This window comes from Furipterus horrens, unplaced genomic scaffold, assembly GCF_987537825.1.
Source record: "Furipterus horrens unplaced genomic scaffold, mFurHor1.1.pri manual_scaffold_17, whole genome shotgun sequence".
In the NCBI taxonomy this organism is placed as follows: domain Eukaryota; kingdom Metazoa; phylum Chordata; class Mammalia; order Chiroptera; family Furipteridae; genus Furipterus; species Furipterus horrens.
In genome coordinates, this window is record NW_028327187.1 from 108,447,846 (window position 1) to 108,470,431 (window position 22,586).

At 40.6% G+C, this 22,586-nt stretch overlaps 1 protein-coding gene across 5 annotated transcripts in view; it reads right to left on the bottom strand.

The window, feature by feature from the left end:
- SH3KBP1 (SH3 domain containing kinase binding protein 1) overlaps window positions 1–22,586 on the bottom strand; it is a 318,770-nt gene that overhangs the window by 119,772 nt on the left and 176,412 nt on the right. For 4 of the 5 annotated variants that reach the window (XM_090264196.1, XM_090264192.1, XM_090264195.1 and 1 more), the window contains one exon: window positions 14,746–14,951. In XM_090264196.1, the coding sequence (XP_090120322.1) occupies window positions 14,746–14,951 (206 nt within the window). Of the gene's footprint in view, window positions 1–2,484; window positions 2,602–14,745; window positions 14,952–22,586 lie in introns of those variants that run through there. The other variant, XM_090264198.1, reaches the window with a different exon arrangement.

Below are 22,586 nucleotides of genomic sequence, written 5' to 3' on the forward strand. Positions count from 1 at the left end.
TGGATAAACAAATTGTGATATATACATTCAGTGGATGTTATCCAGGCATAAAGGGAAAGGAAATTCTGACCCATGCTACAATGTGGATGAACCTTGAAGACATCATGCTAAGTGAAGGACAAATATTTTAGGACTCTACTTATATGAGGTATCTAGAGTTGTGGAATTCATCAAGACAGAAAGTAGAATGGTGGCTGCGAGGGGTGTAGGGAGTTTGTATTTAAGGGGTATAGAGTTTCAGTTTGGGAAGAAAGTTCTGGAGATGGATGGTGATATGGTTGTACAACAATGTGGATATATTTAATGCCACTGAATCATACACTTAAAATGGATAAAATAGTATTATGTTATGTATATTTTACCACAATAAAAATATCCTACATTTCTATAAGAGTACAGGGGAAGCTTCTATGGGGGTTTCCACTGGGAAGTAAAGCTAAATGTGTAAGACTGAGAAAGTCTTACTTTTGCTCTGTTGGAATTTTTTTACCATATAGTTGGGTTATTTTCAATAAAAACAAAACAACCGAATTAAGTCAGCCTTTTACCTGGAAATTCCCCTCTTAAAAACTCAGCCAAAGGAAATAATCAGGGAAGGTACCATATGCATACACAAGAATGTTTTTAATATTAAAAATGTGGAAGCAACCTAAATAGTTATCAGATGGGAATTGATTAAATAAATGGTGGTATATCTCTACAATGGATGACCATGCAGGTATCAGACAGAAAGGGGGCCCATAATATGTTAAGTTTTAAGAACAGGTGACACTTAATATGACCTCATTATTGTATAAAGAGTGATGTGTGTACTACGTGCACCTCCTGGCTTGGATAAAAGTCTGGAAGAATATATATAAAATGTTAATTATGGTTATTTCTGAATAACAGGATTAATATAAATTTCTATTTATTTATTCATATTCTTTAACTTTGACCTTTTATTATTATAATAATTACTGTAAAGAGCTGTTTCAGAGAAGTAACAGAGCTATTTCCATTTTGAGAAACAAACGAGCCATGGGCTCAGGGAGCTCTCAACAGTACAAGGAGTAGTTTACAGGTCACAGAACCTTTAAGGGTCCAGGGGCTACCTTTACTGTCCCATCCCCAGGCATTAGCTGAAGGAGCTACAGAGGCTCCTGAGAGAGAGCCCAACGTTATTGCTGAGACCTGTTCATATTTCACACCTTACAATCAGTCAGGCTTTCACTCCTGTCCCAAAGAGTCGCCATCTGAATTTTGAATATAAAATACCGAATTCTGATATCTACTTTTCAGAACTCAGAATGACATCCAGCAATAGTAACAATAATGGTAATAAGCAAATTGAAGATATTTTTCAATAGGAAAATTCTCTCAAGCTTTGTAGATGAATATATTTTTTATTTTAGCCAACTGCTCTATGTACTCACATCGTTCTAAGCAAGCAACAGACGCCATTAAAATTTTTTTTCAATAAGTTCTACTCTTAAAATAATGTGTTAAAATAAAGTGTCTCATTTTCTCATGCTATTTTTCTTTTTTTGTAATTTTTAAAATATAAGTTAAAGCCAGCAGAAAAAGAAATGAAGAAACATATGTTACAGACCTCATCAACTCTCTCCTTTCAATTTATTTTCAACAAGAGACAGGAATACTGTATAGAAGACATATGACGCATTGTAAGCCTCACTTATCTTGTGGTTTTATTTAGGGAATTTTATTTTGCGTTTGGAAAATCAGAGACTTCTGCTTTTAGGAAGACAAATATGAACAACTAACAGAGAGAAACAAGACCACCTGTTACAAGCAAAATTTTAGAAAATCAAATAATCTAGTGTCTGTATTTTACGCTGTATATGAGCAAATGAATATAAATGCTCAGTACTACAAAATTAGCCAAATATCTCTACCTCTATGAACAACAACACTTCAACAGTACCCAGATGTCACTACATACAGCTTCTCCATTCACAAGGAAAACTCCAAATGTTCATGGCCCCCAGGAGTGAAGTGCCCCAGAGCTGGCTCGCTCTGCATGGACATATTCTTCTCTCCTAAATTAACCTGAAGAGCAAGCTGGATTTGTTTACTGCACTAACATCTGTAATTATTCAACATCTCGGTGACATGGTGTAACAGTTACTGCTTGTGCAAACTGCCCATTTAAATTACTCTCGGCAGTGTGAGCACATGAAAACCCACAACACCGAGAAATTAGAAACATCTGTAAAAATTAATGGCCAAACTGACCAAAGGGGGTGGGGGAATTAAGACGGCTAAATAGTTCCAGTGCAACACTGGACTTTAGAAAATAATCCTCCACGTTTACATTACTTCTTAGCATATCCACAGCTCCCCCTCTGTGAGGACTCCTAGCTGGAATACACTTCATTTTAACCCCCCAATGCAAACCCATTACAAGTCTTATTACAAAATAGCATAGGTAAGGTACAAGGTTAAGGGGATTCATTACATCTTTAAAAGCAGAAAAAGAAATACCTCTTCTCCCATCATGCAGCCAGCCTCCTCTCTTCAGTTTGAAAAGGTCCCAGAACTATCCTGGAACCCTCCCACTTCCTTCCAACAGCCAAAGGCACTGGAGTCTGAAGGACCCAGCCTAACCCTGAGTCATACTTGGGACCAAATGAGCAACGGGAAGAACAAAGCTCACATTTGTTTATGGTTCAGGAAGCCAGGGCCGGTTCATGGCTTGGGTGGCTTCGAGAGAAGTCCTCCTCCCCCGTGTACGTTACTGCAAGAATCTAGGCTGCCTCCCGGGACCCACAGGTGTGACCAGTCGCACAAGGAACACACTGAAGGAGTGTTTATTTGGCAGGACCCAGCAGCCGCTTCTGTTTAAAAACGTCAGTGGGAAAAGAAAAAGCCCACTATCTTTCAACAGATAATATGATTGGGGAGTGAGAGGCACCTAGAATATGGCTTGTATATATGTCCATTGTGAAAATTCCTGTATTTTAAAGAAATAAACGCAGTTGTACTACAAAAAACGTATTCATTCAAAAAAGAAAGAAAAACTGGAGAAGGAAAAACAGCCGTGGCTTTATAGCAACACTTCCCCTAGGAAAAACACAGAAAGACCGTTGCCAGCCATGTCATCAGCAGTATCCTAACAGACTGCAATAAGATGTTTAAATAGCAATCTAGTTTTTTCCCCAAATGAGATACCATTTTAAGCACCACTTCAATGAATTTAAGTCCAATGGTTAGCACATCAAAATTTTAGAGCCAGAGTGTCTGAGACCAGAATTCAAGCTGGCCCACATCCCAGTTGTGTGACACTGAGCAATTAGTTTAACCTCTGTTCACCTAGGTTTCCTTATCTATAAAATGGAGATAATAGCACCAACCTATAGGATTGTCTGGATGATTAATAGGCAATATATGTACAGGTCTTATAAAAGTGCCAGGCACACAGTAAGCACCCTATTGGCCACCATTATAAACTCAGAATGACTAACAAATCAGGATATTGAGCCAACAGTTTTCTCACCTTAGCACAGTTTTTATATATTTAGATTCTAATAACCTGATTCAGTTATTAACTGCAGTTAATTTTTACATTTTTAAATTAAAATCATTTAAAAACCATTTATCACATATTTATTAACTGCCTGCAGTGTGTCCAATTCTGTAGGGGGCTTTGAATAAGATTCTGTCCCAGTGCTCAAGAAAATTTGCAATCTGCTTGGGTAAATAAGGCATTGATCTGTTTATACATCATCCAAGAAAACAAATGTGGGAGATGTCACTGGGCTGTAAATGGCAAGTGTGATGCAAGTGCTACAGAATTAACATTTGGAATTTAGGGGACAGATAAGAAATCACCCTATCAAAACCTAATTAGAGTGAGAGAGAATGGACGAATTGCCTGTGCAGAAGTATTCCAAATAATATATGTAGATACTCTCCCTAAAGGAGGAGAACGGAACTCTCCACTCCTTAAGTGTGAGGTGCACAGTGATTTCTTTTTAAAGAGTCGAATATAGAAAAGGGGAAAAAACATAACAATTTTACAGTAGAGAAACCTGATGGACACTACCTCAACCAGGTGACCAAAGTCAACATCAACAGTGGGAAGTCACGTTGCTACCATGTACCCTTGACATGACGTGATGAGAATGGCACTTCACCTCTGTAGTCTTTCTCCTTAAAACCCATCACTTCAGTCTAATCATGAGAAAAACATCAGATAAATGCCAACTTAAGGACATTCCGCAAAACTCCTCAAAACTGCCAAGGTTACCAAGAACATGGCAAGTTTGAGAAACTGTCACAGCCAAGAAGAGCCTAAGGAGACAAGGTGACTAAAACGCCATATGGGATCCTGAAACAGAAAGAGGTCCTTAGGTAAAGACTAAGGTAATCTGAATAAAGGATGGACTTTAGTTAATAATCATGTATTAGTATCAGCTGGTTCATTAATTGTGCCAATGTAGCATAGTAGTGTAACATGTTAACAACAGAGGAAACTGTCTGTGGGGTGTGTGGGAATTCTCCGTTGTATCTTCACAACTTCCCCGCAAATCTAAAGCTCTTCTAAAATAGAAAGTTTATTTAAAAGCTAATTAGGAAGATAAGCTCGCTGAATATATATGTATACATAAATAAACATGTATGCAATTTGTAGACATGCATGATTACGTTCGTAAGTATACATATATAAGTGTATTTAGCAATGCCCTCCCAACTAAATTTCTTTTTATTATCTCTATATCCTTAGCCTATCTATTTATCAACAAGAGTTGAATGCTGACTCGTAGCATTTTGCTTTCTATAATACACAAAAGAGTTTTCTTTGAAAGGAAACTTGGCTCTTCTGTCGATTCTACTGCCAAACTGGGCTACGGCGGCTCAACTCAAAGACTGCATGAGGTGGGCCCATCTGCCCCTTTCCAAGAGCTACTAGAAGTTCCTGGTGCTTGGCCAATTAGTCATCAACCACGAAGCCCCATGGCTGGCAACTCTCCCAGCTACTTCCTCTCCCGTCTCCACTCCACACTGCCCGGCGCCTCCTCAGTTATCTATCCAAAGTGCCAATCGATCATGTCACTGCCCAAAAGAATTCCTCCACCAACTTGCCAGCCCACCCAGAAGAAGTGGAGTTTGTGAGTGAGCCAGCTGAGCCTTGGGGGAGGAGGGTCCACCTCCCTTCCAACTCCCCACCTGCACCACTATCACATCCTGGATACTCCAGCCAAACTCAGCCCTTTTCTATAACCATGCTCTTTGTCCATGCACACACTGCAAGTACCACGAATCCCCATTTATTTTTTAGCATCTTGCTCAAATACAATTTTCCTTGAAAAGATCTCCCCAACATCCCATCCTTTCCTTCTAGACCTCCGAGAAAGTCAGTAGCTCTTTCTTTTCTATCCTCTTTGATGCTTTGGACATACCTCTGCTAACCCTTTCCAACTGCACCATAATGACTTTTATACATACATAATTCTCTCCCATGTAGGGAAAACCCAAAGCACTAAATGAAAGGCCAGTGACACTGATCCAAAGTGTAGTACGGTAGAGGAGGTGTTAGCTCCATTCCAGTCAACTAACCCAGACCCCTCCCCAAATGAATAACCTGCCAAGTGAAAAATCTGCATGCACTATGCTAATATTCCAGCATCCAGATGCGCCTCCCTAACCGATCCCTTTAAAAATGGATTGCCACTCTTTAGCTCATTTATCTAGAAATTCCAGAGCTGCCACTGCTGATCCATAAAAAGCATTCAATAAAGCTTCAGTAAATGAATAAATGAGCCAATTAATGAACAAATGGAACAGTGAATCTGTTGCCAGACCACAAGCACATCCCAAACAGAATGAGTCTTCCTTTATAATTTTGATTGGATTGGGACAAAATGTTATATTCATGTATCCAGTCCACAAATATTTATTGAGGGCCAACTATAATTTAACAATGATTTTCAAGGAATTGTAAATACAATGGTGACTAACACAGACAAGGTCCAAAATCACAGCACTTACTTCCTAATGGCTTATACTTAAGACATGGTGATGTCACCCTGGCTGGTGTGGCTCAGTTGGTTGGAGAGTTGTCTTGTAAACAGAAAGGTTGTGGATCGACTCCCAGTCAGGGCACATGCCTGGGTTGCGGGTTTGGTCCCTGGTTGGGGCATGTACAAGATGCAACTGATTGATGGTTCTCTTCCCTCCCTCTCTCCTACTCTCCTTTTCTCTTTAAAATCAATAAGCATGCTCTCAGGTGAGGATTAAAATAAGAAAAGACTTGGGGGTGTCAAACAAACAGCTACCACAAATAGAGCAAAATTCAATCCTATTTCTCCAAGTTTGAAATTTCCATAATAAAAAGTGAAAGAGCCCTGGCTGGTGTGGCTCAGTAGATTAAGTGCCGGTCTGTGAACTAAAGGGTTGCTAGTTCGATTCCCAGTCAGGGCACATGCCTGGGTTGTGGGCCAGGTCTCTAGTTGGAGGCATGCAAGAGGCAACCAACCACACATCGATGTTTCTCTTCTTCTCTTTCTCCCTTCCTTCCCATCGCTCTAAAACTAATTAAATTCTTTAAAAATAAATAAATAAATAGTTAAAGAAATTACCCCAAAAATGATAGTGCTATTTCTAGGCATTCCTTCTGTTTCAATAACCAGAAGGGCAACAATGATAACTACAAATGTCAACCAAGTGATTATTATACGCCAGGAACTCTTCTACCCATTTTGCATCTTACTTAATCCTCATAACAATCATATGGAGTAGGTTTTCTTGGTATTCCAATTTTACAGATGAGGAATCTAAAGCACTGAGTGCTTAAGTAACTTGTCCCAAGAATAATCAGAGTTGGGATTTGAACCCAGGCAGTTTGGCCCTTACGCTTAATAACTACTATACTCATAAAAACACAATTTTGGAGGCCTCTGGAAATGCAATTCTTGGTGAGCTGGCTGCAGTTAATCATTTCTTACAAAATACACTATGCTGAGTGCTTTACAACGTATATGTCAGCATATATAAAACAGTAAACAGCACCTAGCATGTCAAAGAGTAAGCCTATGATCCTGTTTTTGGTTCTTTTTCCCTACCGACACTCCTCTCCTTACTTTTCCTAAATAAAGAAACCTAACAGAGACACTCCGGAGGAAGATAACACATAAACCCAAGTCTGAAAATCCCAGACAGCTCATTCAGCCCAGGCAGCCAGTGGGCACGGACATCTCAATACCTGTGCTCATTAGAAACCATGGATTTTTCCAACTGCTCAACAGACGTCACATAATCTTACCTTTCAACCAAAATGCAGGACATCCAATACTATAGGTCTCAGATAATCACAACAAGGTTTTGACCCAGTTGTGTTTCATTAGTCAAAAAATATATCATTAGCTCCTGGAGATTTCCCAGAGCTCATTTCTAGTCTTCAAAGGATTAGATACATACATCCCTCTTTTTAAGGAACTAAAACCATCACTTTAGATGTTTACATGCTTTAATTTTATTTAAGCATACAGCTTGATCGATTTTTACTAGAATGGATAAAAAGACTGCCTGGGATATAGATGAAAATATTAAAATTTCTCTTACTAGAATTTGGCTGATTAAAAACTGGTAGCTCATTTACATACAGTTTTAATTCTAATTCTTTGTTACAAGTAAAAGCTACAATGTTCATATTATAGGGGAATTAATTTGGGTGACTGTGATTCTATAAAGGAGATTCAAGATGATCAGAGTTGAAAAAGAGACTGTCACAAACACAGTGTCTAGTTGTGGAATATAATAGAAAATGTAGAAGGAAACCAGAATCATTTCAAGAGAGATATCAGAATTAATGAAAATCAGCTAAAATAGGAAGTTGGTGAGAAAGGAGCTTCTTGAAGGATTTCTTTGTAGGGAATCCAGTAAACAACCAACTTGGGAAAATATCTTTTCCAGTCTGGTTAATTGCAAGAGCCCTGGCCCAAAAGACTATTTTTTCCAATAACTAAGGAGGCCAACACCAGTTATGCCAAAAGAGCCTTGGCATGGAATGAGCTGGCACTGAAAAGCCAGGATTATTCTATATAAAGACATGTCAGGTAAGGTCCTGGGACTTCCCTGAGTATCTACAATTTACCCACCCATGTGTAATACCCGACACTCCTTTCCTTAACTGTTTGACCAGGAGTAGTATCTGAGTCACTTGTAAAAAGGCAAGGAGTTTAGAAAAAAGAGTGGGGTCAGGCTGGAGTAACAGGGAAGCAGCCTGGTAAGGAAACTTCCTTTGACGTACCAGGTGGGAGACAGAAGGAACCAGCTGAATTCATGAGAATAATGTCCTGTATGGATTGCCTTCCTCCTCCAACCTTCTGTAGGCTGATGACTCCCAAACGTACATCTACACTTCCCTCCCAATCACCAGGCTTGTTTATCCAACTGCCTGCTGGATGCCTTCACTTGATAGTCCCACAAATGCCTCAAAATTCAGCCAGTCTAAGACTAAATCCACGACCTTCCTCCCCAGATAGCTTTCTCCTCCAGTGGTCTCCGATAAGGGAATGTTATACTACCATCCATCCACCCAGCTGCTTAAGCCAGTTCCTAAGGCATCATCTTCAAGTCCTTCCTCACCCTTATCCACCCCACACTATCTAACTTCTTGATTATTTCCCAAAATCACCTAGGACAACAGTTCAAAGCTGTTAGGAGAAAAATTCCTTCTCTTATCTTGATGTTCCTGCCATGTAAGAGGGAGTCCAAATGGACGCTCTCTAGACACTTCGGCCTTTGGACACAATTGGCCACTCCTGGAACTTGTTGTCCCCTTATTTACTCTCTCTTGGGAGAGTGAAGTAACTTCTCTAACAGGTGAATTTATGGAAAATAACCTGGGTGTGCTCAACTCAGCTGTTTTCTTTCCTCTTCTTGGAAGTTGGCCTTGTCTGCTCTTGCCCAAGGGGCAAGCCCTTCTACCTCACATGCATCTGCCCTAGTCCAGCGTTGCTAAGACTGGTAAGGTGAGTCTGTCTAATCCTAGGGATCAGCTGGCAGGACTATTTGGCTCTCACACTAATCTATATCCTCCAACTTCACCTTCATCAATAACATAAACATTGCAACATAATATATGTACAGAAAGAGGTACAAATCATAAGTGCCCAGCTTGAGGAATTCAAATAAAGTGAAACAAGACCTACATAAATAAATATACCATGTCCATGGATTGGAAACATGTCCATTCTCCCTCAAAAGTACCTACACAGTCAATGCAAACCAAATAAAAACCCCATTTTGGGGGGGGGGGGTAGGATTGACAAGCTGATTATAAAATTTATATAAAAATACAAGAGGCCAAGAATAGCCAGGGAAATCTTGAAGATGAACAAAGATTGAGGACTTACACTGCCAGATATCAAGACTGACTTAAAGCTACAGTATTAAGGTAGTAGTGAATGGGCACAAGGACAAACAGACCAACAGAACAGGGTCCAGAAATACACCCATATATGTACAGCCATGTAAATCACGACAAAGGTACAGTGCTGAGTCAACTAGACACGCATACTGCAAAAATGAACACAAATAGTATTTGACTGTTCATCCACTGACTCATCTTATTCATTTACTGGTTTAGAACCTAGATTGAGGGGATTTATCGGGAGAGCCACTGTAAGTTTCTGTTAACCTCTCTTCTGAATTTTAGTTACCCTGTCTTCTGTCATCCATTCCTCCTACTGTGGCTTGGAATACATTCTCTAAACCACCTATCAGGTCATGTTAACTCTCATGCCAAAAATATCTTTCCATTAATATCTCCCTATTGCCCTCGAGATCAAGTCTAAACTCCACATGTCCTACCAGGTGCTTCCTGATCTGGGCTCTGCTTCTTTCTCCATTCTCACCTTTCCCCACTTCCTGTTGGAGCCTCCACACATGCTCTGTGCCTCTTCTTTTTCCCTTTGAAGCATTTATACATGTTGCTCTTCTCATCTTGATAACTCTATGCTCCTTTCCTTGGTAAATGTATACAGGACCCACGGGTCTCAGCCTAAACATTACTCCCTATAGGTCTAAACACCACTTCCTGGAGGAAGTGGATACACCCACATGAACACACTCTCCAGCCTCCCCAATGAGTCACTACTTCCTGCCATGCCCTACAACTCCTAGAAAACAGCACTGCGTTCTCTGCCTGGCCACAGCATTCCCTGCACTGGATTATTAGTGCTTGTTTACTTTTCTGTAGCTCTTGGAGGGGCAACAACCTGGTCTTGTTCACTACTGTATACCCAGTACCAAGCACATAGTGAGCACTTAAAAAACGCTGTTGAAATGAGTTACATTTACAATTTCAAAGTATTTTTAGGTATAAAACTCATTTAAAGTTCTGTGAGTTAGGATAGGTATAAAGAGTATTCCCATTTTACAGATGGTCCAACTGAAGCTAAGTGACTTTGTCAAGGTCAACCAGCTAAGGCAATTGTAACATGCCCTTCTAATTTTACAATATTTAACTTGGTTCATGTTTAGCCACACTGTATTTTCCACTACTTTGATATAACATATACTTACCTCTCGGCTTAGTTAGTATAAATGATACGTTTTCCCCAAGGTTCTCTTTCCTTTAACCTTTTTTCAAGGGAAATTTCCAAAACATACAAATATATAGTGTAATGAACCCCCATGTATGCACCACCCAGTTTCAACAATTAATACACGACCAATCTTTTTTACTCTGTGCCCCACTCTTCCATCTTCCAAATTACTGGAAGCAAAACCCTAGACATTAAATCATTTCATATGTAAATATTTTAGTTAAATAGTGCATTAAACAAATCATTCATAGGTGTATCCAACCGGTAGTATTAAAAAGACTCATAAATGAGGTTTTTTCCTTATAGCTCAACAGGAAAAGCAAAATTACTCATTTTTTCCTCATTGTTGGGGGTGGGGAGTGGTATGAAGTATCTCCTGGAATAGAATCATTAGCATTCAACCACTCTGGGTGAAGTGATGAGAATTAAAAGCTTAGGTAAAATCAGCACAAAATTAACTCAGCAAAATGGATCTCAAAACTTGACAAACTTGAACAGGAAGTATAATATGTTGCTTAGGGTTTTAGCAATGATCAGATTCCTTTTTCCTCCATTCAAGCTATCACACCAGCCACGTCAGAAGGCCAACTGCCCCAGCCTCAGTGGGAGACCTGCAAGGGCCTCACCTAACAAACACTGTCACACGACATCCAATTGGTGCCTCTAGAAAATCGACAGCAAGCTCAATTCTCAAAGGAAGCTTTCCTTCGTTAAGCATGAATCTTGGACACCAAACCATCTCAAAAGTGATGAGAACCTGGCTTTGCACTAGTGAAACATGATCACACGCATCAGCTCTCATGCCAGGTTGTACAATAACATAATGGGTCCCTAAATCTATACAACCATCCATGGCGCCAACAACAGGGGATGAACAGTTTTGAATTCTCTTAAACACTAAAATTTTTCCACAGCCAGTGAAGCAGGCTGGGAAATCTGTGTCTCCCCCAGAGGCTTCACAATGAGAAGCAAGTTAAGGCTGCTGCTAGTACATGGTTTCATTCTGCAAACAAATCATGAATCAAGGTACACACACATGCGCATGTACATATATACATCACACTGACCAAGTTAACATCGCATGTCACCAAGACCAAGGCAATAAATCTGCCTGTTCCACAAACATGCAGTAAACCATACAACCACTACATTTTCAACTATGTAACTTTTATATTATCCCCCCTAGTCCTCTCATTTTATAGGTGTCTGTAATCTCTCAAGTGCTATGTTAATGCAGTTTTAATAGTATTTATCCAACTAATACTTACTGAACACCTCCTATGTGCCACACACTGTTCTAAGCACATAGCATATATCAGTGAACAAATAAGTAATGAATATAGTAAAAAATAAATATTATTTTAGAAAGGGGCAAGGCACATGTTATAGAAAACAAAATAGTACAGTGCACGTAAGGAGGATGGGCTAAGGGGGTAGGCTCCAGAATGAGTGGGCCAGGGAAGGCTTTGTTGAAAAGGTGAGGTCTGAGCCAAGTCCCCTCCCTGCAAAGAGAGGCAGGACCCTGGGTGGGCAGGTGGTAGCAAAGTGTCCAGGTAGATACTCTGTGGCAAAGGTCCTCAAGTGGGAGTGTGTATGGCAGGTCTGAGGAAGAGCAGGGGGGATGGGATGAACCAAGTGAGGGGAAGGGCAGTGAAGGAGGGCATGTGAGTGGTCGTGGGGGTCAGGTCACCTCAGCTCCTGAGCCCTGGGGAGGACTCTCACCTTGGTTCTCTGGGGAGGGTTTGCAGGGGAGAGAGCAGAGGAGCGGTGTGATCTGACTGGGTTTCAAAAGCCTGCCCTGATTTCGCTGCTGAGAATAGACTGTAGGGGGCAGGGGAGGAAGAGCAGGCCCTACTACAAGGCCACTACAGTGATGGCGAGAGAGCAGGGGAGCAGTGCAGGTGATGAGCCATGGTGGATGCTAAGTCTAATTAGGAGGCAGAGTGGATGGGGTTTGCTGATGGGTCAGACATGGGATGTAAGGAAAAGGCCCGAGTCAGTGACAACCCAGGGCTGTTGTTCCGACCCATGGAACAGGAAACGGCCCTGTGTTTAAATGAGACAGGGAACACTGTGGGCAGAGCAGTTTGAGGGGGATGATGACAAGTTAAGGCTTGGACAAGCTGATGGGAATTTAAGATCTTCAAGTGGAGATGCTCAAGTCGGCAGTTGGATACATGGCTCTGGGGTTCAGAGAAGTGAGCTGATGTACAAACTTGGGAGTCCAATGTTTGGTGCTGATATCGCTGTTCATAATAACCCCAATTCAGTATTAGCAGTTAGAACAAATATAAATAGCAATGATAAACGTCACACACAAAGGTCCTACACATAGAAGAATAAGATCAAGAATCAAAAAACAAACAAAAGGAATTAACAGTGCTGACTGAGTCAATGGTCAGGGTCATTTCAACGACTAGAATCAAATGGAGAAAAACTGCATGTATCATTCCTTCCCGAGATGGAGACTTGCTCTTTTGTAAATATTTACAGGAATCTGAAAGTGATCATGTAGAACAGAAATGAGCTCACAAGCTGGGACACCACAAACTACTTCGTTTTCAGATCTGGAGAAGCGTCCTATGTTGATTACTCAAAGAAACAATATTGGCTCAGAGCAGCTTCAATAAAAAGATGCGTTTAAGTGAAACAGTCTTTAATTTCTAGACACTGTCCTTTCCACCTTCTTCATAGGGTTTTACATGAACATCTCCTAAGGGTATTAAATGTCCAAATGCTTCTTTTTCAGATTGTGTTTCTAACGCATGACCCTGGGAGGTAGTGGGGAGGGAGGTGGATGGACGTTCTACAGCTGCGGAAGATGATGCAACTTTAAAAAATTCATCTCATCAAACAATGAAAAGCACTTAAAAAGCTACCAATAAACCTGCGTTAGACATCTTGCCAATGCCCTACCCCGAAGCCTGCCAGCACAAACGTCAAAGCAAAAATTTCAGCACTAAATCCAATTAGCAAACATTCCTTAAGCACAGCACAAATGTAGTTTATTACAATCTGGAAAATTCCACGGTATTTATCAAATCCTAAGCAAAGCTATGATGCTTAGAAGTGCACCACAGTAGACGTCATTAACAGCCACAAGTGCGATGGCTCGGGGTGTGTTGCTGTGGCAACCGCGTACTCAGCAGCAACACCCTGTCTGCTTCTGGCCAACCCAGAACCGGAGGCAGAAGAAAAAAGCCAGCTTCCTGATGGTAACAACCCAGGGAGTCACAGCCGGGCCATTTCCATCATTCACACACGCAGGAGACTTCCTTTTGGCAGTCTGAAATCATTCCTACCTAACTCATAGGGAAAAATGCACAACCCCGCTCTTCTACTGCAGAGGCAGGCAACAGCCCCAAGCACGAAGCATCAGAGAAGTGTACAAGGACAAGAGAGAGACTGGGGGCAAGGAGGTGCTTGAAAAGTACCAAGGTCATCTGTTTAGATGGGTCCAGGCATCCCTATGCAAGGGGCTTTTCTGGGAAGAAAATGGAGAAGTGCTAGCCCATTTGAAAAGTCAAACGGGGAAACATTCCAGAGCAAGGGGATCAGTAAGAAAACCAGCAGCGAGTGGAATAAGGCAGTCAGAGAAAGACGAGAGAAGTACCATGTGAATTCACTTATATGTGGAATCTAATGAACAAAACAAACAAACAAACAAAACAGAAACAGACTCATAGATACAGAGAACAGACTGGGCTGCCAGAGTGGAGGGGGACTGGGTGAAAAAGGCATAGGGAATAAGAAGTACGAACTGGCAGCTAACGGGGATGTGAAGTACAGCATAGAAAATAGCCAATCACACTGTAATAACCATGCATGGCGCCAGGTGGGCACTGAACTATCAGGGGGCCACTCTGTAAAGTATGTGATTGTCTAATCACTATGTCATACACCTGAAACCAATACAAAATAATACTGAATACAAATCGTAATTGAAACATAAAACTTAAATTTAAAAATAAGAGGAAGAAGAGCAGCAGCAAACTAGAGCCTGAGCCTTTGGAGGAAAGCTGTGCCCACACAGAGGGACTTATGTGTACAGGGGAGTGGGCCAGCAGCTAGCACGGGAGGACACTGAAGTCCCAAAGTGGGCGCAGGAAGCCTCAGACCCCAAGGCCTGCAATGTACTTTTGGATACTCCACATTACGTTGCAATGAAAGAGAAACTCTTGAACATACATACCTTTTCCACCGGTAGAAAGTCATTTTCCACCTCAGTCGACCTTGGTCTTAGTTTTATTGTCTTGTCTTTGAAAATATCTCCAAAGCCCACACCCTTAACTTTCTTCGGCTGGATTGCTGCAGTTGTGACCGTCCCATTGGCGCCTTCGGATTTGGTACTGCTCGAGTCACCCCCATCACTCTCGGAGCCTGTGGTTTCCCTTAAACCTGTGAAGAGGGGGGATGGGAGAGAAACAGCTCAAAACTCAGTCATAGCCAATGAAGCGTCTCACAGGAGGCCAGGAACCACCCCTAAAAGTGATACAGGATATGGGATAACTGGCACTGGGGTTTCTCATTTGGCATGTCGAATGTTGTGTGTTGGGTATCTTTTGAGTTTTGTTTGATCTCTCTCCCCTCACCCTTTAATTTTACGGAGTGAATCAAAACTGCAGAAAATCCCATTTCAAAGCAGATCTCTTTGTAAATGTGACATTTTACCTGTCCTCAGCTGGAGCCTGGCTCTTATTCAAATTTGTTTTGCCACAGTCTGTGCAACAACAATGCCTCCAAGCCCTGCTCACTTCCCTGCCCAGTCAGTGCCACATACTGTACCTCCGATCTCTGTGACTCATGCCAATTAGCAATTAGGAATGGAAGTAACATTTCCTAAAGGGAAACTGTAAAGCTAATAGCCATTTAAACAAATTAGCAATTAAAAAAAAAAAAAACACAAAACCGTAACTGCCAAGGAATTAAATCTCTTTCGATGGCTTCACAAGGAATAACTGCACGCAGACATGTTTCTCTAGGAAAGCATTAAGCCAAACTTGACATTGAGACTGGCAAGATGATTGTGCTGTTAAAGAGGGAAGGAAGCTGCCCTCCCAAAGGCCAGAATCCCCCAAGCTCGTCTTCCCTCCTTGAACACCATCATTTCTCCAAAGCCGAACTCCTTTCCAAAGAACACTGGGGATATTACAGCCTTCCTTTGATTTCTTGTGGCATGTGTCGGAAGTCACAAAATAGTTATCAGCAAGACAACATGGACACTTACCTCCCCCGATTCTTTCTACCCCAGGCTCTGCCCACAGTCATGTTCCTAAAAGGAAGAGTCTATTTGTTTCTAGTTACTTTCTGGGTATATATTCTTGCTTTGATAGCACATCAGTGATGCTATCAAGGGGCAGGACTCAAAGGATATTTTATGGAATACTAAAGTCTGCCACTAAACGTGTCTCTAAAATGTTCTCGATGAGTAGGACAGCTCCTGAACATTTACTGTATATCTCCTGATGACAACCACGCCCTTGGGGGTGAAAGTACACCATCAAATTTTGTTCTCGATTAGCCAATCGTGCATTATCTTCCTATAGGTAAGGTGGCCTCCTAGTACATAAGAATGATACACCATGTAAAGTGCTCACATAAAATGTCACAAAATGTTGAAGTCATTCAAATAAAGAAGTCTCAGTGCAGGAAGAAACTGTTAAATGAAAACAGACAAAATATAGAAAGGTCATTATAAATTACAAACAAGTTTCAAAATGAAATCCTTAAAACAATGGCTGTGCTTGTTGTTGCCACTGTTTTCAATAAAATGGTATTCATAAGCCAAAAAGGAGGGAGGAAGAGGAATATCCCTGGTGTACATTTTAATTACCTAAAGAACAGCATTCATGAAGAACAGAGGGCAGAGCAATGAGGAACAGCCCACAACAAGGGGCCGGCTGCAATTTACAGGGCTGAATTTGAGCATGCAAACTGGGACCACCTCCCTGGATTAGCTAACCATTTGTTCATTGATTTTAGAAATATCCCTGCTGGAGATATAATTTTTGAGTCCAAATACTGTGTTGTTTCCCCTGTAATATGTTCTCATTTTGCTGTATGGAGTCTTCCTCTGTGATAAATGGCTTATATATTCTTTTCTGATTTGGAAAGAACCATTTGAGGGTAGAATAGAGAAATGGTTAGGAAAATGAAATCATCACTATCCCCTTCCCGACCTCCACCAGCAAAATGCAGCTGGGCAAATGGATAAGGGCAAGGCTGTTTTAGTTTTCAAAAAGAAGAATGTGAAAGTTCTTCTATTATTCCTCATTAGCTAGAACTGTAATATTTTTTACCACGGCCATCCTGATTTCACCAAGCTTCTTGTTTCATGGATTTGCTGCCTTCTGGGCTCATCTTAATAACTTTTTATTAAGAAATATTCTTTACATCACACAGGGATGGCTTGCACAGTCATTCAACCACAGAAGCATGAACTAGGAAGGAAACACACGGCAGATTTTTCTTCCGGAAATTCTGGCAGCCTGCTCCTATCAATTTTAACTATGTGAATTAAATACCTGAATATCTGGGTTGGTGACATAACTCAAAATCTAGCTCCTTCCCTTTGGAGGGAAAGAAATGTGCCTTTTCATTTTCATGTCTGCTTCGTACAGCATCTTTTAGCTACTGGTGCCCATCATAGACACTATGCCATAAAATGTCCCTGGGTCACACTCAGGACACCAGGTGAAATTCTCAGGCAGTACAACCAAAGTGTTATCTGCATATCAGGTCCAGTTTGTGAAAGTCTTATTACTGGTACACAGCGAGCTAAGTGCAGAAAGTGGGTGTGTTTGGAAATGCTTACAGCAGTGTGCACTAGTTTGACTTCAGGCCATGGCCAGTGGGACTTGTGTAGGTGAACAGAGCAAAGATCCATCTCGGCCTATCAAATGTCTGTGGTGAGGCCCAGGCAGAGCACCGCGTGTATAGTAAAGTCATGTACAACAGAACCAGGTATCTGGGCACCTGGCAACAGAAATAAAAGTACACTTCACCACAGACGGTCTGAGAAGCACCGCTGCGGTATTCACATCTGAACCTTCTCTTTCATCCCTTCTGGAATGTATGCATGTATACATACGTGTAGGTACACACTAAGGTGGGTGTTTCTCCTTCAAGGTGGAAAGACAACAATGCCTCCTCAAATTTGCTTTGGTCAGTCACGTAACTGTCCACTTTAGTGTAATTGACCTTAACATTCCAGCACTGATCAACTCAGACGCATGGGCTACTGTTACTTCTTTTTCATTCACATGTGTAGAGTGCTTACTGTGTGGCAGGAACTGTGTCAACAGGCTTCATGAGAGTCATTCATGAATCGCATTCATCTCCTTCCTCTCGACTTTTGGCAGCTTTATTTCACAACACAAAAGGCTACACAGTGGTTTAGCCAAAAGAAGTCTGCCGTGTGGTGACTGGCTGAATGAGCAAAGCAAAACACCATTTGTGGCATGGGCTTTCATGCCAAATTTGTATTCCTTTGAACCACACAATGAAGAAATGGTTTATTACTTTCCAATGACCCACTCAGAAAAAGCAATAACCATAAGAGGTTCACATGTCCATGAGAAGCCACCTCACACCATCCCCGAGGCCCAGAGATACTGGCACAAATACATTTGCCGTGACAAATGCTACCAATCCCCTCTCTGCACGCATGATTCATGCACCTATGACACACACATGATAGAGGCACAAAGCAAACAAGAAAGCGCCAGGGGAAGTGGTAGGAAAGCTCTTGTAGCACGCACCAAGGAGACGGCACTTATCTTAGGCAAATAAGTCCATGTCCTTGGACCAGAAATTACAGACACTTGGCAGAAGCACGGGCAGCTCAGGGAAGTGCAGCTGCATCAAAAAACACAAGTACCCAGATCTTATCTTTACAATTGCCTCCTGCTGTTAAGGTCACTCACTGTAATAGCGTCTGTGGCCCTCCATCTTTCCCGGTGCAGCTCGGTACAGAATTGTCCCTTCAAGGGTAGTCTTTCCTGACAGTGAATGAGAGAAGAGAAGGGGAGAGAAAAACAAGAGGGGGGGGGGAGTGGGGAGCAAATGATGGCAAAAGAAGGAAGAGGAAGAATCTTTAACTGAACTTGCCTTCAATGAATCCACTGCAAGAGGTTCATCCGCAAAATTAATTAGAGACCATTAGGCAGAATTTGAGAATGTCACAGAATGAGCCCCAAGTCCCCATGCAGTCCTGATGCACAATCATGAGCACCCAGAACTGGGACTTGCCTCTGCACATGACTGGCATGTACATTATGCTCAATTTAAACCTGGAAGCCATTTCAACATTTCAACATTATAATTCAAGAATAGAAAAACCTCAATTAACAAGAAGGAATCCATTAATTAACTCAATTGTATAGCACAATTTTCTCTTTGAAGAGTATAACCCAAATATCATATAGATCCAGGCCCACCATATTTTATCTTCTGCCCCCATACCTCCAAGATTCTAAACAAGGCATGGGATTCTCTTTAAAAGAGAATCATCCTCAGTACCTTTGAGCAAGAAAATGTACTAATACACTAGAGGCAGGGTTTCATCAATGAAGTTGGAAACCAATAGTGGCATCCATGCCAATATAAGGGCTTTTCTGCTTCGCACCAAGGACATTAGAAAACCCTTATTTCTTGAAACATCTTAATTGAGGTTTTGCCATATCAGCCATGAGACTGTACTCAAGCATAAGGACATAGGACTCACCCACTGTCAAATTATCTCTTTTTTGTTGTTATAAATAGAGATTATCAATAGCATAAGACTGGGCACACAGCTAAAACTCAAATCTCTGTGGAAGCATGAGTAAGTACATAGAATACACACACACAGCCCCACTTTGGGTATATGCACGTGTGTGCGTGTACATACTCATGTATGTATGCCCTACAGAGAATACCACCAGCAGATAACTTAATTTGCTAAAGGCAAACTCAATTAATAAATACATCACTTTAAATTACCCAAGACGTAAGTTCTATTACGGCTTATGAGCTAAATATCAAACCGGAAGCCAGTCATACAGCTTCATAGTAAGTCTGAGGGATAAAATGGCAAGCTGCATTTACAGAGAGGCACAGAGTCAAACTGACGTGGGAGAGAGCAAGCTGTCTCGCTTCTTAGAAACACTCATTAGGAAAACAGGAACTCCTGAGAGGAAGACAGTGTCAGCTTCTGGGCCACGTCACCCCTAATACAAGAAGGGATTGGGTAAGTTCAAACCAACAACTTAAGTGGAATCAAGTATTTCTAATTCCATGTCCTACAGGCATGGTGGTACACCGTTGTTTTGAAATCTGCCCTTTTTGATAGATGTGTTCCATCCGGTTAAGGCAAAAGCTTAGAAATTCAAATAACTGGCTATTTAAGAATAACCCAAAGAACTAATAAAGTGTTTCAAATGTTCTTGGTAGATTTGTAGCTCTTGAGGACTGATGACAAATGCAGAGCAGGTAACAGTGCCTAGTTTTCATTTGGGCAAATTTTTATTCTGTTTAACTTCAGTCATTAAGGCAGCATTACTCCTAAGGAATACAGATACTTTGTGAGTTAGGTTCTCCAAAACTGAACAGAAGTCCTTTCAATGTCAAAAAGGAAGTGTAAAAAAAAAAAAAAGATATCCATATTCAATTAAGTTTTCCCAAGTACAACAGAATCTCCCTGTGTACTTCCCTAGGATGGAGTCTGACAATCACTGAGGTAGCCCATGGCCTTGATGTCTCTGAATGGCCAAACGTTTCTATCAAGTCCCCTGTGCACTGGCAGTAAGGCCACCAGAGATGGAGCGTGCGCTAGGAATGGGTGAGGACATACACATTTGATCTAAAGAGCAAAAGAAGTGAGCAACTGGCAAGTTCATGAATGTGAGTGCTGTTTATCTTAGTGGGAGAAACACTCTCTGGCCACTATTAAATATTAGCACTTGAAGGCAGCAAACACTGTAAAAGAAAACAATTTTAAAATTTCAACACAAAATCGTATGCTTATGCTAGCATTTAATTTTGCCTAAAATGTCTTTTTAGCAATTTACTAATTGCTCTTCATTGTTAATACAACGTCATTACACAAAACAAATATTATCTAATATTAAAAAGAAAATAAAGTATAATGATGGCACAGAGTTGGGGTTTGTCAGCCTGGCTTTACTTTTTATAGGCAAGGGACACTAAGCAATCCATTTTTTACAGCTAATGAAATATAGTATTTGTATATTATGGGAGTGGTTTGTCCTAAGCTCTAAAAGGCCATCTCCATCTCTGTCTTAGCTTGACAAGTCAGTAAAGTACCAAAACCTGAAACTCAAAACTAAGGCACTAAGGAAATAAGAAAGTCAACTCAAATTGAAATCTCATGGTTAATAATGGTTATAGAAAGAAAATGCAAACTTTCCCCCCCTGAAAACTATGAGGGATAAACTAAAATTTCTGTAGCTTAAGACAGTTTTTGTAAAATAAATAAATACTTTTCAGTTTTACAATTATTTTAGAGTCTAAGAAATTAAATAATATAAAAGGAAGTTAGAAACAGAAAAGACACATTTATATCTTAAATGTGAAGCAAAGTATGCATGAAACTGAAACTAAACAACAGTCATATCTGTATTTCTTTGCCTCTAAGTTTAAACAAGTCTTAGAGATTCAGGATATTCTCTGGTTATAATTTGATATAGTAATATAATGTCAATATAATTTATAATTAGTTCTATTTCACACTTCTTAGTCAATACTAGCACATGTAAAATTGTAACTGAAAAGGTAATTAATTGATCATGATCTGTGACAAGAAGAAGAATAAGCTAAACTGTACTCAGATTTGAAGTTTGTCATATGCTCTGTGAAACGGTGAAATACAGACCATAATGGAGGCAATACCAGTGTGTGCGGCAAGCCTGTATATAATTGTGACCTCATCACTGATGAGCCAGGCCACGCCCAGGACTTTATTTCATTTGGTTTTCAGGTTCTTATCTGACACTAGGCTAAATGATCTCTAAATTCTTTTCAATTCCTAACATAAGATTCTGCCTGCACTATTATTGCAACCACTTGGGTGTTTTATTTTTAAAAACCTAATTTACTCTATTTTTTTCACTATTGATCTGTTACATGTGAGCCCATTTCATTCTTTCAAAAAAATTTCTTATTGGCACCATTTTGCAAGCCCTAATGAGTAAATAGATCCAAGTGATAATCATCAGTGGCTGATGATTTTTTTTTAAAGATAGCCATATATTGTGAGCCTCCAGAAAGACTATATATTATTTCCTATGACAGTTTTGAACCATATATGTGTGTGTGTGTGTATAGCCAATTATTTATATATATAAATAATCAGTTTAGCGGAATATAGAGTAAATGACATACCAGAGATGAAATCAGCAAAGGCAGACAGTGGGAAACTAACGGACAAAGGATCTCAGTTTGTTAAGGAAACACACATGGACGAGGAAACCAGATTCAACGAGACTTGAAACATATCAACAAATCACAATGTATGTACCTTCTTTGGATGCGGATTCAAACCAACAAATTGTATGAAAAATAGAAGGCTATTAGGAGAAAGTGAACAATGATTGTATATTTAATTGCATTGAAGAAACTGCCATTATTTTCGATGTGATAATGGGATTTTAAGACACCCTTATATGGATACAAATTGAAATACAGTCACGTGTCAGTTAACGACAGGGATATGTTCTGGGAAATGCACCGTTAGGGGATTTCATTACTGTGTAAACACCGTAGAGAGCACTTGCACAAACCAAGATGGTATGTAGCCTACCGCCCACCTAGGGTACACGGTACAGCCTATCACTCCTAGGCTACAAGCCTGTACAGCAGGTTACTCTACTGAATGCTGTAGGCAACTGTAACACAAGGGTAAGTATTTCTACATCTAAACATAACTAAACCTAGAAAGGCACAGTAAAAATACAGTATAAAAGACTTTTTAAAAATGGTACACCTCTACAGGGCACTTACCATGAATGAAGCCTCCTGCAGGACTGGAAGTTG